A 14992-nucleotide genomic window follows, 5' to 3' on the forward strand; every position below is an offset into this window, starting at 1 on the left:
CTGAAACTTATGAATGGCTGATGCTTCAGTCCAATATATTAATCCAATAAAAATGCTTCAAACTTTTTTCCTATATTAAAATTTCTATTCAAACCAATTTAATTTAATTAATACGGCATAACCTAACTCAACATGACCTATTTGACCTAACTTGAATTTAGCTTAAAATGGGGTTGGGATGGAGCAATCTCAACCTACGTTCAGATTGGGTTAGGTTAGATTAGGCTTTGCTTGCCCGAGTTATACCGTTGGAATAATTAGCCGTCCATATATTTTTAAAAAATTGGGCAAGGACCTCGCAAATTCTAGACCTCTCGCCGAAGAGGAGTGTCAACGAGTCAAGATAAGGATGGCCTGCAATAATCAAGCTAGGATAAATCAAGAAAATCAATTAAGACTCAATTTATCCAATTAATGCTACAGATACAGAATTATACATACACAAGTTTACCAACCCAATCAGTCAATTGACTAAATAAAATATTCAAGCAAACTCGCCATAGCCAATCTATCTGGCAAGGATGAAATAAGTCAATGTTGGTTGATTTCGATGACAGAGTCTTCTTCGAACCAAGGAACATCTGCTCCCAAAACATTACAAGAATACGACAACTAATCCTAAGCCACTCGACATTTGGCTACAAGAATAAAAGCAAATATCACCATGGAATGCCTTCGACCTCGCACCCAAGAATCAATTCTCTTTCATCACAAGAAACATGAGAGGGGTTCGCAAACCGATCACTCTTTAGTCTTTACATAGCCAAAAGTTGGCTCTCAAAGTAGGAGAGACCCAAGTAAAAGAGAAGGTTGAAGAAACTGGGGTGGTGTGGGTTGCAGGAGCCGAGAGCGTGGTGTTGTTACGTATTGCTGGTGTTTTTAGCATGCAAGAATCTACCGAGATATTTGCTCATTGCGAGCTTACCGTGGCCTTCAGCATCTGATGGCATTTTGTCTAAGCTTCGATTATTTGTTAAATTAAATGAGTTCGAACAAGCTTGTTAATGAGCCAATTCTTAGTTTCTGTTTATATTTAGAAACCAAGCTTATACAAGATCCGCTCATTCATGAGTTGACCTCTGAATGATGTCTGATGAGTTTAGCTTGTCTCGTGAAGAAAGAAGCCTGATTCATGAACTGGTAGGTCGATTCGCAGCCCTAGACTTCTTGGGAAAGACAGAGAATGTTCCTCCTAACTCATGCCTGCACTCGGCCAGAGGAAGGACAATAGAGGAGAAGGTCTTCATTATTGATGCACGTATGTGTTGATATATGTCTACTCAGAAAAATAATATAGATTATACGTAAATAGATCAAGAAGAGCATTTGTGATGCTCCCATCATGATAGAGCAGCTTTCTTAGCAAAGGCCTGCATTGCTTCCCTTCTCCGGCATTGCTCTTTATTGCATTCCTCCTGAACTGTCTGATATGGAAAGATGATTTGCATGGCTTTTTCAGATGTTGTAACTTAGAAGGAGGGGGATGGGTCCATCATTTGCAATTATTCCAAGGATACTGTGCCGGAAGATCAACTTTAATTTACTTAAAAGAGATGCTTAATTCCTTCTGTAGAGTTTCTATGGTGGCACCCATTACTGCATTTCCTTTCCCGTCCTCCGCTCTTCCTCTGGTGCCCAGTGCGGTTTGACACGAGCTTGGTCGATTCTCAAACCAGAATTATTTTTCTCTAATTTACTCAAAAAATAATCCATCATATAATCTATTTTCAATTGATTTGAGAAAAAGATTACTGACTATGTGCTCCCATGGCGCTGCCCGTTTGCTATTGTTATTAACACAATAGCAAACAAGCTACCGTGTTCATAACACCTAATTAACAAAAGAACAGAAGGAGGATTGATTTTAGAAATCAAATAGTATTTTGGGCTAATATTTCCAGCTAAATACAGCATTTTCAATACGCAAAACATCCTAAATTATAGGCTAAGGCACTGATGGATACTTTTATATTTGTCTGTCAATGTAAAAATACTTAAAATGCAAACCATCATTCAATGTCGAATTTACAAGGACTAATAGAGCTTTTGAACAACAGGCTCGATCCCATTTTCATGACAGCCATTGAACTGAGGGAGCAGAATTAACTTCATGCTTGATCAAGTAGACTACAGGTGAATTATTCATTTACCAGTTCCAATTTCTCTGCCCTGGTGACAGCATCTATTGAGAGAGGTCTAAAACTCCGAGATGGTCCGTAGAAATGTGGAAAGGCGTTGGATTCATCAACCGCTTCATAAATTAAGCCCTCCCCAAGCTGTAAATTTATTTAAAAAATGATAAGCATGTATAAACATTACATTCGTAAATATGAGGACGAATGAATAAATTGTACAAAACTAATGCCCTTCAATCAAGAACAATAAAATCTTGCTAGTCAATTTAGAGTGTGTTTCGTTGCTGTTATCTGCTAGTTAAGGCGGTTATCCATTTAGCGAACCAAACATGTTCCAAAAGCATGGATTAAGTTTATTTGGTCAATGCCTGCAAAACCAATTTAACCTGGTTAACTTTATTTCATGAGGGAAGGTGAAATAAAGTTAATCACCGGAGCTTTATCTTCTCTCTCTTAAATTTTCCACTGTTTCCACAACTTATCCCATAAACCCTAGAAAAATATCAACCAAATAGTGGATAATTTTAACCGCTTGTTAGCTGATTTGGGGGTGATTGCTGATGGTTAAATCCATCAACCCCTTAGATACCTATTCAGCATCCAAACGCAGCCTTAGCTAGCAAACCATACATTACAAGACGGCAGGCCTATCTGATTTAGTCTCTAATAATCAGTTTTGGCATCAATTACTAGTTTCTTGCTTAAAGGAGGATGTGAAACAAGGAAGGAGCTGCCAGCAGAAGATGTATGAACATTGAAACTACATATATTCAATGAATTTAACAGGACAAAGGGATAGAAACAGCTAAATATTGAATTTTTTTGTCAAAGGAACCATCATTTTCTAAGCTGAATGCCCTTACGAATGAGATGGCAGATAGTGCCCCTTATGAAGATCATAGCAGGGTTGAAGATTTATATATAGAAAAATCATGAAGTCCCAGATGTTTCTTCCAGTAAGACATTTAATATGTACTTCAATTTTCAATCAGTAATTTATAGCATTTTACTAAGAAAAGGAAAAAAATCTGATGACAAAAATAATCTACTTTTCATTCAGTACCATGTCACCTCTTAGGTGATCAGAGATGTTCTCAGGTAGTAGGCACAATACACAGGATCAGAAAGTTCACGCACATCTCTAGCACAAAGAGCAAACTATGACACATAAATGAACAAATTAGAGATGCATTCAGGAAATGCCATTAATTATAGACAGAATTTATAAATTATACTTTAATGCATGCAAAATTAACTGGGAGACCAACATGTAATCATCAATCCTTCTAATGCCAATCTCCAGCTAAGAACTAAAACTGCTCTATGGTAACTGCTTATATGGAGCATGCTCTATAGTTAATGCTTTTTCCATGGAAATAATATAACTTCACTTTCTCCTTGAAACCCTTATCAATCACCAAAATCAAAGGTTTCCATGTCTTAACTCTTGATACGCTTTCTCATTAAGCCTCTTTCATGCTTGGCGTACAAACTGGAATATCCCCAATAAGATATTCCATGACAAGGCACAAAATAAAGTATGTTACAGGGCATGGTGATGAGTACATGGGATATCTCAATTGTGATCTTGCAGTGGTATAACAAATCAATGCAGAAACACTACCTTCAGTTCTCTAACTAGTCTGCCATTTATTTTAGGGTGATCTTACAATTGTATTCTAAGTGGTACACACAGCCATCTCCATCACGTGGAGCAAGAAAATGAAACTTGAAATATAAATTCTCCTTGCAGAAACACTAAATTGGGTTCTGTGACTAGTTTACCAACAACATAACTAAGTGAACTCCTGTTAGACACCTCAATCTGCCATGTAGCTTAGGGTGATAGGCACTCTTGATAGGAATCAGTTTTGCAACTCCGTAGTTTAACCGCTTATGCTGTGGTTGTCCCATCCCACTTTGAAAGTAGCATTCCTCTACAGAATTCTTAGTATCCATAATGTGATATGAATATCAAAAATATTGGTCTAATTATATTCTAATAACATAGCTCTAATTTGGTTCTTTGTATTATAATCTTTGCCTCAGAAACGGATGCAGTTGTGGAGTTGTCTATACCTGTCTTGCTTGTCAAGAATTTTCTCATATCACAACCAAGGCTGTCCCCCCAAGTTGCGTGAACTTAAATTGTGAAACCAACAAGGTAGGTCCCTCTTCCTGCAATCATCTTCTATATTTAAGGATCCTCTACTTTTCAAACTTGACTTAAATAATTTTACCACGGAATTGAAAGTATCCAAAGTTTGATGGATGATAATGCGATCCATATGGCCAACATATACCAGCAAGCTAAGTCGTAGTGGTATGGTCAATGTTAAGTCACCTGCACAGAACTTTCTTCACCATCACAAGATATGATTTCTTAGCTATAGCCTCTATTCATATGAATGCCATGATCTTGGTACTGAGTTCTGCTAATAATGCAACCATTTGGGGAACTTTGAATGTGCAATCTATACAGCACATCCAGCATTTAGTCTTTTGCAAATTGAACTACTGTACAATTTAGTTATAACAATCTAGAGCAACATTTTTAGGTGCTGAAATGCTCATCCAATATGTAAGTGCTCAGTTGTTTACTAAGTATTCGAGATCATGTATGGCACATCTTTTTCTAGTTACAGAGATACATCAATAATCACGAGTAGATTCCCTTGTTGGCCTTTCCTTTTCTGTTTCATCTTTGTGAGAGAGAGAGAGAGAGAGAGAGAGAGAGAGAGAGAGAGAGATTATCTTTAAGACTATCAATGTCCAGTGAGTTGTTGCACCAATACCGCAATCATCCTACTCTTCACTTTTAAAAGTCTTTGATATTTAGTTGTGTGCTCATAATGTTTGTGTGATAGAAACCATGATAGTAGTGAAGTTATACGATAAGCAATGTGAAATAATCACTTTAGTAACCTTCCCAGTAGGGTTAACATGCAGTTATTTTAGATCTACCTAAATGAATGTAATTTTGATCCCCATCCCCGTCAATTAACATTCCACCCCTACGAAATAAGCTATTCCGTAATCATCTTTATTTTTTCCAGTTACACGTCCTTCCTGGTAACTATGAACCCTACCAAGGGCCCGTATCAACAAAGTAAACTGCAAAATATGAAACTAGAGAAGAAACAAAGGTACTCATACAAAAACCATCACCAATATTACATGCTGCGTGATATATCAAACAATATGACCAACCACTTGTACAACCAACCTTGATCTTCCAGTCTTTTACTGATCCCCTAGTTGAATTCTAGTTTATTAATAACCATGAAGCTCAGTTTTCAAACACAAAAACGATGCTGAAACCATGCCTATCTTTTAGTACAAATGTCAAACAGCATATCTGCACCCATTTATCATTTAATCTTAACATTTATCATGCGCATTTCTCATTTATTCATGCACATTTTTCATGGCCTATCTTTGTCTGACATTAGGAACATATATCACATTTTACTACTTATATGACTAAAAAAATATTTCTCTGTCTTATCAGATTTCAACTATGAAGGACAGGGTAACTATCCCAGAAGACAAAATCCAGAATGAATCTTAACAAGATAAGATTTAAACAGCAAAATCCTAACTCCCAAGTAAATGATTTCTTCGGTACATGAAAAAATTACCTTCGCCGCGTCGACTTGGAGCAAGTAAAGATCCTTCCTTCCTTGATAAAAGTTGTTCAAAACCATCTTTACCTGCAGAAAGATGGCAACTTTACATCACCTCGTGGCTCAAAAAGAGAAAATAAAGAACAGATCCTTTTATGTCGATTTTGATCAAATTTTCTCGAGGGTTTTGATGGGATTTGGGTTTCTTGTACCTGGCGAAGGTCGCTGAGGTGAATGCAACCAGTCCTGCGGTCGAGATCTCCGCCAAGCGTCGCCTTGGTCTTCTGCAGCTCTTCCCATTCCTCGTCCGTGCTCACCCTGTACACGAATTCTTCTTTTGCGACTCCCGCCGTCGCCCCGGCCATCTCTGTGGAGAGAGTGTCGGAGCTGCGAAGTCGCCAACCCACGAGGGAACCGTCTCTGAGACCTTTTAAAATCGGCAGAACCTAGACCGGGTTCTTCATCCCCATTCTGCTATTCCAAGTGATTCATAAAATCTAGTACTTGTATACGCCCTTTGCCCTTGAACCTTTATTTGTAGCTTTTCATTAGCGTAATATAATTAGCAAGCCTGGCATCAGTTATTTTCAGAGATTTCTCATTTTGGTTGGTGGTTATTTGCTTGAGAGTAATTAACTAATTATCTTGCTCATATGGAGGCAAGCTGATTCGTGAATGTAAATGTTTTTTTTTTTTCGGTACAACAGAATGTATATGAGTCATCCACCAGCAACAACCATCCTGTAGTCCGAGCCTCTGATGACAAAACTCGTACCACCCCTTCTGCTACCATCTAACATGCATCTGTCGAAGTTGCTCTAGAAAAAACTCGAAAGTGAAGGCTTTCAGGTAAAAACACTGTCTGTGGCACTGTGGTTTCCTTTTCAACTGTATATTAAAAGCCGGCTTATGATGGGCAAAGTAGACACAAGGCTCGGATAGGTACAAGCCAAATTGTAAACAAATATATTGTGCCTAACCTAGCTTGACCAGTGGATTGGGTGAGTTGAATTTGAGACCTTAATCTAAAATAGGTTTAGTTCAAGCTATTCTTGGCTTGTTCGTGTTGGTTTCTTTTTTAAGGACTAATTAATAAATGGATCATATTTGCACTCGCCACAATCAACCAGCTAAAATACATATTTGGATGTACGATTCTATGGAGACAAGTTATATAACGCTTTCACGAATTTTTTAAACCATAAAAATTTTACATTGTATCCACTATCCACCACTAGGTGAAGATAATAGTCTCTATCCAAGGGCCAAATGAACCATTAAATTCATGAAAGAAACATTTAACAAGATTTTTGCATCTGTACCAAGAAATTCTAGTACTAGAATAAATGTTTGTTTGTATTTTTGTAAGGTTTGAACTCAAGTAAAACAATATGCAATACCCATGCATCTCATCCCTTTATTGGTATAGATTCTGTTGGTTAATTTGCTCATTTCTTTCACTTACCAATGGAGGAGTAATAAGGAAAAAAGAAAAAGGCTTTTTTTTTTTGGTATAAAAATAAAGTATGCTTTCAATATTCATCATTTATTCAATAAGACAATGCAATTTTATGGATGTGCTGTCTGTCCGATGCTCTTTCAACATGTCATCACCATCATTCACTGGAACAACAACAAGTATATGAGAGGAAGATCCTGCATGTTTCTTATTGAACTAAAATTTTTACAACATAATCACACCTGCAGTTATTCATATAATTCACTAAAACAGTTTCTTGATGGACAAATTTGGAGAGAGCAAAGGGGGAGGGGAAATTAGAATATTTTATTTCGATGGTAAAATGAGGAGATGATGGTAGAGAAGGGATTTCTCTCTCGGCCTACTTGTTTAATCTCTAAAAAGGTTTGGAAAAGAGAGTTCAAATTATTAAGAGCCAAGTCTGTTTTTTTTTTTTTTGGAACAATTTTTATTTTTATTTTTTTGCTATAACAGAAGACTCATACAATTTTCCTGTAAATTTATTCAAAAAAATAAAAAAAATAACGAGTCACGAAATCGCTCTTATAAAATAATAATAATAATAAAAAAGCCATCCAATCTATCAGCTCAATTTAGCTTGGTCTGTCCTTTTCATAGTTGTTTGTCACCCAACAAAAATGCCCCAGGTTATATCTCTTCTAAGTTCGGAAACAAGATTTCTTCTCTGCGGAAAAGGACTGCTGCAACTACTGGATTATGGCCCCGCTACTCGGGGTTTTTTCCTTGCGTTTTCCTCGCGTTGTAAGTACCAACTACTCGAGGTTTTTTCCTTGTATTTTTTCCTCGCGTCGTAAGTACCAACGTATCCACTTGGCACTTGGCAGGCACGAAGCGCCGCTTCCAGCGTTCTGAGCGCTCCTGTTTCACTGCAAGACGTCAGGGGAGATACGGAGCGGCTCGGGTGAGATCGAGAGCATGGCACCGACCCTCTCCACGGCCCCGGCGAGAGCTCTCAACCCCTTCCATCCCCCTCTCACGGAGCCCCTTCTAACCTTTCCCAGCTCCAAGCCTCCCTTCCCCGCATCGAGAGCTTCGCACCCCAGCGGAAGGCTTCGAGGCGGAGGGAATCCCCCTCTCCTTCCGGTGATCAGAGCTCAGAACACCCCAGGTACGCCTCAGGATCAGTTCTTCCTTGCAAAGATCGCACCTTGACCTTGGTTTTTATCGCTTCGAGCCGAACTTCAGATCAATACTTCGTTTTGTTCTGGTTCGGTGTAGATTACGTTCCGGATTCGAAGTTCTACAAAGTAGAAGCGATTCTGAGGTGCGTCTCTCTTGCCTGTCTTGTGGTTTTCTTGGTTTCCTTCTGGTTAAATTCTTCACATGTATTAAAAAAAAAAAATCCAATCTTGATGGTAGACTGAGTGGAATTTAATGGCTTTTCCTCTTAATTTCCCTTAAAACTTGCGCCGTGCTGGTGAATTCGGAAGTGAAGGCCGTGGCGAGTCCCGCATGTTTCATCGGTGAGACGGAAATAGTATTTATGTTTGATTCTGGGACCTGCATGTTTGGATTTTGTGGTTTTGCGGGAGTTTGCTGATAGCTTTATTTGATGAATTAGTGGAATTATTGTGTGTAAAATTAGGGGTTGCTGAAAATGGGTATTCGTGGGGTGACGGTTTCTGATGTTCGAGGCTTTGGGGCACAGGGCAGCTCGACTGAGAGGCATGGTGGTAAGATCTCACCTATAATTGCTATAATTCATGTTGTTGTCGAGCTCAATTGATTGCATTCTATTGCGACAGAGTGTTTTGATGACAGAAACGCTCCTTGGTTTGTCTTATTGGTTTACATAATTTGATCTAGTTATATTTCTGCTTCGCTGCCATTTGTTTGTCACCAAAATGTGTGAACATGTGCAACATTTATATATTATGATTCACCAAACATACTTGTTTTCTCATCAACAATCCTATGATCTAGTCAGTTCTGTGTTTTTTCATATGTTTTTTCAGGCGCTTTGTCATTTTTCTTTTGAATACATGATCAGTTTGTTATACGTCCAAAACAATTCTACAAGAAGGATTAAATCATTAAGTCTACATATAGAAAACGCCAGACTACATGATCTGAATAGGATGCCTCCTTCATGACATGAGCCATAGATGAAATCTTTACTTATTTATAACCTTATATATTGAGCAACACAAAGAGCAAGACTGACTTTAAACATCAATATGAGAGGAAGAAATAACACAAGGAAGATTCCATTTTTCTCCATCAACCTATCTTCACATTCTGTTGGATTTATCTTCTTTATCTTTCTTTTTGTCTCTCCCTTTCCTTTTGGGATACTAAACAGCAGCCTGGAACATTATGATGGATTACTTAAGAAAGAACCCTATTCTCTCTGTCAGTTTAATCCAACAGCAAGATCCAAGGATATTCCAAGGAGCAATTATTAATGTTCAAAGAATGTGGAATGCCCCTCGGCTGAAATCAATGGGCAGAAGGCAATAAACTTCTTGATGGTTAGGTTTCCTTGTGAAATTTAATACATGGGTCAGCCTCATCTAAATCGTGCCTGTGCATTAAAATTTCCACTAATTATTTGTGTCATCTCCTAAACTCCAGATAGCTTTGCCTGACATTTGATATGAGAATTACCCATGATAGCATGCTAAATGATTTTGGTAACTCTACCCTTTTGGTCCTGGCTATTAAAATCTTCACCTTTTGAAACTTAGAAGTTATCAGCAAACAACTCTTCCTTTTTTTTTAACTGATAAAGTTTCAATTGGTCCACACTTGCTCCATTAATGCCACTAGCTATGCCTCAGAAGAACATACTCTGAGATAAATGTATCAAAATCTTGAGTATATACTTAACAGCAAGCTTTTTGCTGCTTCAGGATCACAAAATACTGAGTTGTACTGACAGAAGATTGTTGAACATATGATTAGTAATAGAAAATTGTTGTATCGACATAATCATAATTTTTCCTCTTCCGCACCTGCTTCCATTATGTGAATTGTTAGTGGATATCTTTATACGCAACAACATGCTAATATTTTGAAAAAAAAGGAACCAGAAGGAAGCTAGAAGAAATGAGTTCTAAAACATAATTTTCTCAATCCTTGGTGCAATGCTAATTTCTTATATGTAGTTAAGGAATATAGTATTGTATATAATAGATCTAATGAGCAAAATCTCCTATTGAATTGGTTCGGGATTAATCTAGAAGCGTATGACAGTAAGACTACTTTTACTTAGACATCCTCTTCCTTTAAGTCTCTTCACTTTCTCCTTATTAAGCACGTATCTGTGCTGTCACAGCATATGAAATTGGCAAACATATATTTACTCCAGTTAAGCGTTGAAAGAAAAAAAATCAATAGAAACACATGCAGAGAACATATCAAGGTGGTCTTGCACATTGGTAACTAGTGTGCTTAAGTTTGTTCATTCAACTTGCTGACCATAGTTTGCTAGTTAGTAATTCCTAATGTTTGTTTGCTGTAAAATTGCAGGATCTGAATTTTCAGAAGACAAATTTGTAGCTAAAGTTAAAATGGAGATAGTGGTATGCAAGGACCAGGTATAGCCTCTCTCTCTCTCTCATATGGCTTTGACAAAGAATAAAAACATATCTGTCAGCTATTTATTGAAAACAGTCAATGCTTAACAAAGGCACCAAATACCTCATTTGGTGCATCTTCCAATTATATGCATGGTTTCTTATTTATTATTACTTTCTCGAGCAGCATATGCATTGTATCAGAAAATGAAAACAGACAGAAGCATTGAGACCTTTCAAGTATGTGTTTAATTTATCTATGCCTCCATTTAACAAATGAGGATGGTGCTTTTAAATGACTAAACTATCCATGTGCTAGTGGTAATATTCAAATTAATCAGACCATGTGATTTCAATCAGAAATATCACCATGCTGATCCCTGTAATACCAAAATTATAAATAAAAGATGTGGTAATATGATCTGGATAGAGGGAGTTGCTGTTTTCTATACTATCTGCTGATTTTATCTCCTAGTGGATAAAAATTTCTTTCACTTTTTTGAAGGAAGTTAGATTTTTTTTCCCCCAAATATTGTATGGGTTCTACTTTTTTATCATTTCTATTTTATTTCCTTTATCTAATTATGAATGATACTTTTGCACCTGATTCTCACTTAGGTTGAAGCTGTAATTGAGAAAATAATAGAGGAAGCAAGAACTGGAGAAATTGGTGATGGAAAGATTTTCTGTAAGAACTTTGTTTCTTGGATGTTCTTTTGTTGAAACAAAGTTTTGGCTCTAAATTTTTACGTTATAGAGATAATCCAACAAGAATGTGAAAAGGTCTACTGCCTTTTTTAATTTCTCATATATGTTGTTTAGTGTTGTTGTCGTCCACAATTGCAAAGTGCTGAATTTTCTTTCATTTAGTTGTCCCTCAATTATCTCTGTTGTGTGTGGGAATTGTTAAGTTTGTTTGAATGTTCTACTACAGTGTTTATGCTTATTTTTATGTTACATGCACATATGCTTAGAACACAAGCAGTGAGAAGTGCAAATTTGGTGCTATTTTGCCATTTAGATAAATAATTCAACTTTATTTTATCTTTGCTTATGAGGGATTTTTCTAAATTTAAATGTCATAATTAGTTAGCCAGCTGTCAACTTGCTTTTTGTTCAATTGGAATTTCCTAGTAGTACGATCATTTTTAAAATGTTAGGGACTCGGATTGGCAACTCTTTCTGATTTATGTTTTCTATGTTGAGAGTGCCAATCATCTGTTTTTGGGATGCTCCTTTGTTAGGGGCTCATGGATTCATCTCAAGCATATGTTCAAGGTGAAGGGATTGCTGGGTTCTCCCAAAACATTATGGATGAAGTGGTGAGAGAAGAAGATTAAGAAATGAGAACTGCCATTATGCATTCTCTGTTCTCTGCTATTGGAGGAGAGTAATGCCTATTCTTCACAAACAAGATCTTCTTGCCTAGCAGTCCTAAATAACATCTACTTCTTTGTCTTATTATGGTTGGGGGATGGCAGTTGGGTGCTGACATAGATTCTTGGTAGGGTCAGTAGATTTTATATAGGTTTGGCTGCAAGCTGTAGTTCCCTGGACTTTGATGGCATAAGCTATCCTGTTACAACAGTTTCTAATGCCTCCTTTAGTGTCTGAATTTCTACATTGAATTGGGGTTTTTCCAACTTATCAGTTATAGCTCTCTTGTTTTTTTTGGGGCGTGGTCAGTGTTTTTGGGCACTCCTATGGTTCCCGACTCTTTCTGCACTTTACCTGTCTTGTTGGGTGCTTGTGTATGTTTAAGCTTCTCACTAAAATGAACTTGGGTGGGACTCTCCCGTCCTATTCTTTTTTTTTTTCTTTTTTCTTTTTTAGAAAAAGTTGAGTGACATGTGAAAATGGGATTGTGTCCCCCTTTCTCTTTGGTTTTGGAGTCCATCCTGTGCATGACTTTCTTTCAATTTGCTTTTCTAACTTTGCTAAATACTGTAGATTTTTGTGAGGAGAAAACAATCTTACCCTGCCAATCTTGATTTTTCTTTTTAAAGTTGTCCAGCATTTATCCACCTGTTATTACTCTTCATTGATCCTATTCTAAATGCTCACGTTCCATGTAAATTGTCTTGCCCTTCATTGTTCTATTCCATGAAATAATTATGAAATATGCTGTAACTGATTGATTTGTGTTATCCTTTAATTATGATATATATTTATTTATTTATTTCTGCCTAGTGAAGGTTCTTATTCTTCATTATCTTTGAATAGTAAGGAGATATTATGATATCTAGTCTTATAAATTGTAATATTGATATTTATCTTACGAGCGTTAAATTACATGCATTGGATTTGCTGGCTCCGGTATAAATCACTGATGAGGTTTCACTTTTTGCAGTGGTGCCTGTTTCAGATGTTATAAGAGTTCGCACAGGTATGGGCCATGGTTTTCTTTATCTGGGAAAAAATGTTGCACTCCTTTTATGGACTATTCTTATTACATGTAATTGGTATTGGTTCTTTTCTATCCTTTTCCTGCGCTAAACTAGATATGATACTATGGTAATGTGAAAAGATCTTATTTCACTCCTTTTTGCATTTGTTTGCTTTGTTTTTTTTGTAAATGATGTTTTCATTTTCAAGATGCTAGAAAGAGCTTATCCTGTGATCCCATCTAATATTTGATAGATTCTAGCTCATGGATGGTATTCTGCACTTTGTTTCCATTCAATATTGTACCGAATTCTTAGAATGGTTTTGCCCGTCTTATTTGCTTACCCCTAACGCCTCGATCCTCAGGCGAGCGTGGAGAGGAGGCTGAGAGGATGACCGGTGGACGGTCCGATATGATTTCTGCAGCATCTAGTTAATCAGACATTTGCTTGTTGTAAAATTAGATTTGTTCTGCATTCTGTATCCCTAAATATACTTATGCATAACTTGCAATTATATATCATGCAGCAACTTGTATGTATAACAAAATAAACCATGCAACCTGTTACTAGATTGCTGTCTCTATGCCTACCACACATGAGTACATACTTGCACACAGATAAACACCCCGATCATCTAATTAATAACAGTTTTATGAATCTTGATGTAATTCGGACATTACTTTGCTAAAGTACCTGAACAAACAGAACTCAATGAAACTGATTGCTAATCTTGCTATTCAACAAGAATCTGAGTTTCTTGAAGATCCTTGATTGACCAAAAACTATTCAAGCTTCAATATGCTATTATTTGAGATGTTTACCTTAAGCAAAAAAAATTATGATTGGATGAAGAAAGAGAGCATTAGGACGACTAGTTAACATGATTGAATGGAAAGTACACCTCTCCGTTGTATTTGGAAATGATATGCTTCTACCAAAAATCAAAAAAAAAAGAAAAGGATGCATGAAGTTGTAAAACAGAATCTAGGAATGGATTTCAAAGATTAGATTTTGTGTTCCTTTGAGCATGTATTTGGACGAGGTAACCAAGGTGTTGATTCGGATACTCCTTTTATGGTTCACAAGCTGCTCCCATGAAATTAATTTTCTGTATGTGCTCTATGCAAACCAACACCAACTACACTTAAAACGCTTTTTGGGTACGCTAGCTACTGTTACAAACTTGCAATTAGTGGTGTAAACAAGACGAACATGAGTGAGCACAACCTGTTTTAGGCTCAAACTTCTCTAGGCCTATCTCGAGCTCGGCTCGAGTTTGAATCAAGCTTAAAAGACCCAAGCCAAACTACAAACTGAGCTCGAGGAGGACCCAAGTCAAACTCTGCTTGAATATAAATGAACCAGTTCGAGCTCCGCTCAATGTGATTCAAAATACAAACTGAGCCAAGCTTGAGGTTGCTTGAGAAGAGTGAAGATTGAGAAGGCAAGATGAGGGACGTAAATATTAGAGTCTGGGCGAGGAAAGGATCATGCCTCATTTCTAACAGTGAGACCAGTCTCGGATTTATCCAATCGCTAAATCTTCATCTAATGGTGAGAATGTTGTTACTGAGTATAAAACAATCCTACCTATTAAATCAACATCTAATGACTAGTATTTTTTTTTTAAAAAATTATATTTATAAGATTATATCAATATCTATATCTATATTTGCATTATCGAGCTATATAGAGCGGAAAATGAACGAAAGCTCAGCTCTAGTTCGGCTTGTTTACTTTTCGAGTTCGAAAAAAACCTCTCTCTGTGTTCAACTTATGTGCTAATGAGTGAGTTGATTTCAAGATGAATCTCGACCCAAATAAA

General features: G+C 36.9%; 2 protein-coding genes across 4 annotated transcripts; one reads left to right on the forward strand and one right to left on the reverse strand.

The window, feature by feature from the left end:
• Positions 1-1858: 1858 nt before the first annotated feature.
• LOC103700936 (dihydroorotate dehydrogenase) lies at positions 1859-6265 on the reverse strand. Its single transcript, XM_008782833.6, has 3 exons — positions 5974-6265; positions 5777-5848; positions 1859-2276 (listed from the first exon to the last, which is right to left on the reverse strand). The coding sequence occupies exons 1-3, from the start codon at positions 6124-6126 to the stop codon at positions 2139-2141; spliced, it is 363 nt and encodes a 120-aa protein (XP_008781055.2). The 5' UTR covers positions 6127-6265; the 3' UTR covers positions 1859-2138.
• A 1612-nt stretch (positions 6266-7877) lies between these two features.
• Positions 7878-13748, forward strand: GLB1 (nitrogen regulatory P-II-like protein). Of its 3 annotated transcripts, XM_088702611.2 has the most exons (9): positions 7878-8003; positions 8087-8370; positions 8448-8526; positions 8698-8725; positions 8848-8935; positions 10734-10801; positions 11399-11468; positions 13131-13166; positions 13532-13748. In XM_088702611.2, exons 2-9 carry the CDS (start codon positions 8178-8180, stop codon positions 13600-13602), a joined length of 633 nt encoding a protein of 210 aa, XP_088558737.1. In that variant the 5' UTR covers positions 7878-8003; positions 8087-8177; the 3' UTR covers positions 13603-13748. The 3 variants fall into 3 exon arrangements, with proteins under 3 accessions (XP_088558737.1, XP_088558736.1, XP_017696799.1); XM_088702610.1 differs by lacking the exon at positions 7878-8003 and having other exon boundaries at positions 8046-8370; XM_017841310.5 differs by lacking the exon at positions 7878-8003 and having other exon boundaries at positions 8047-8370; positions 8481-8526.
• The last annotated feature ends 1244 nt before the right edge of the window (positions 13749-14992 follow it).

The sequence above is a fragment of the Phoenix dactylifera genome, chromosome 8, assembly GCF_051530095.1.
Source record: "Phoenix dactylifera cultivar Ajwa chromosome 8, Ajwa_hap1_PhDact_Kaust_v1.1, whole genome shotgun sequence".
Classification (NCBI taxonomy): domain Eukaryota; kingdom Viridiplantae; phylum Streptophyta; class Magnoliopsida; order Arecales; family Arecaceae; genus Phoenix; species Phoenix dactylifera.

What these genes read in the sequence shown, in the direction of transcription:
- LOC103700936 (XM_008782833.6), bottom strand. Translation starts at nt 6,126, where the DNA reads ATGGCCGGGGCGACGGCGGGAGTCGCAAAAGAAGAATTCGTGTACAGG. An exon ending in ACCTCAGCGACCTTCGCCAG is followed by an intron (nt 5,849 to 5,973) that starts GTACAAGAAACC and finishes ATCTTTCTGCAG; the next exon opens with GTAAAGATGGTTTTGAACAA. An exon ending in TCCAAGTCGACGCGGCGAAG is followed by an intron (nt 2,277 to 5,776) that starts GTAATTTTTTCA and finishes ATAAATTTACAG; the next exon opens with CTTGGGGAGGGCTTAATTTA.
- GLB1 (XM_088702611.2), top strand. Translation starts at nt 8,178, where the DNA reads ATGGCACCGACCCTCTCCACGGCCCCGGCGAGAGCTCTCAACCCCTTC. An exon ending in AAAGTAGAAGCGATTCTGAG is followed by an intron (nt 8,527 to 8,697) that starts GTGCGTCTCTCT and finishes TCGGAAGTGAAG; the next exon opens with GCCGTGGCGAGTCCCGCATG. An exon ending in CTCGACTGAGAGGCATGGTG is followed by an intron (nt 8,936 to 10,733) that starts GTAAGATCTCAC and finishes GTAAAATTGCAG; the next exon opens with GATCTGAATTTTCAGAAGAC.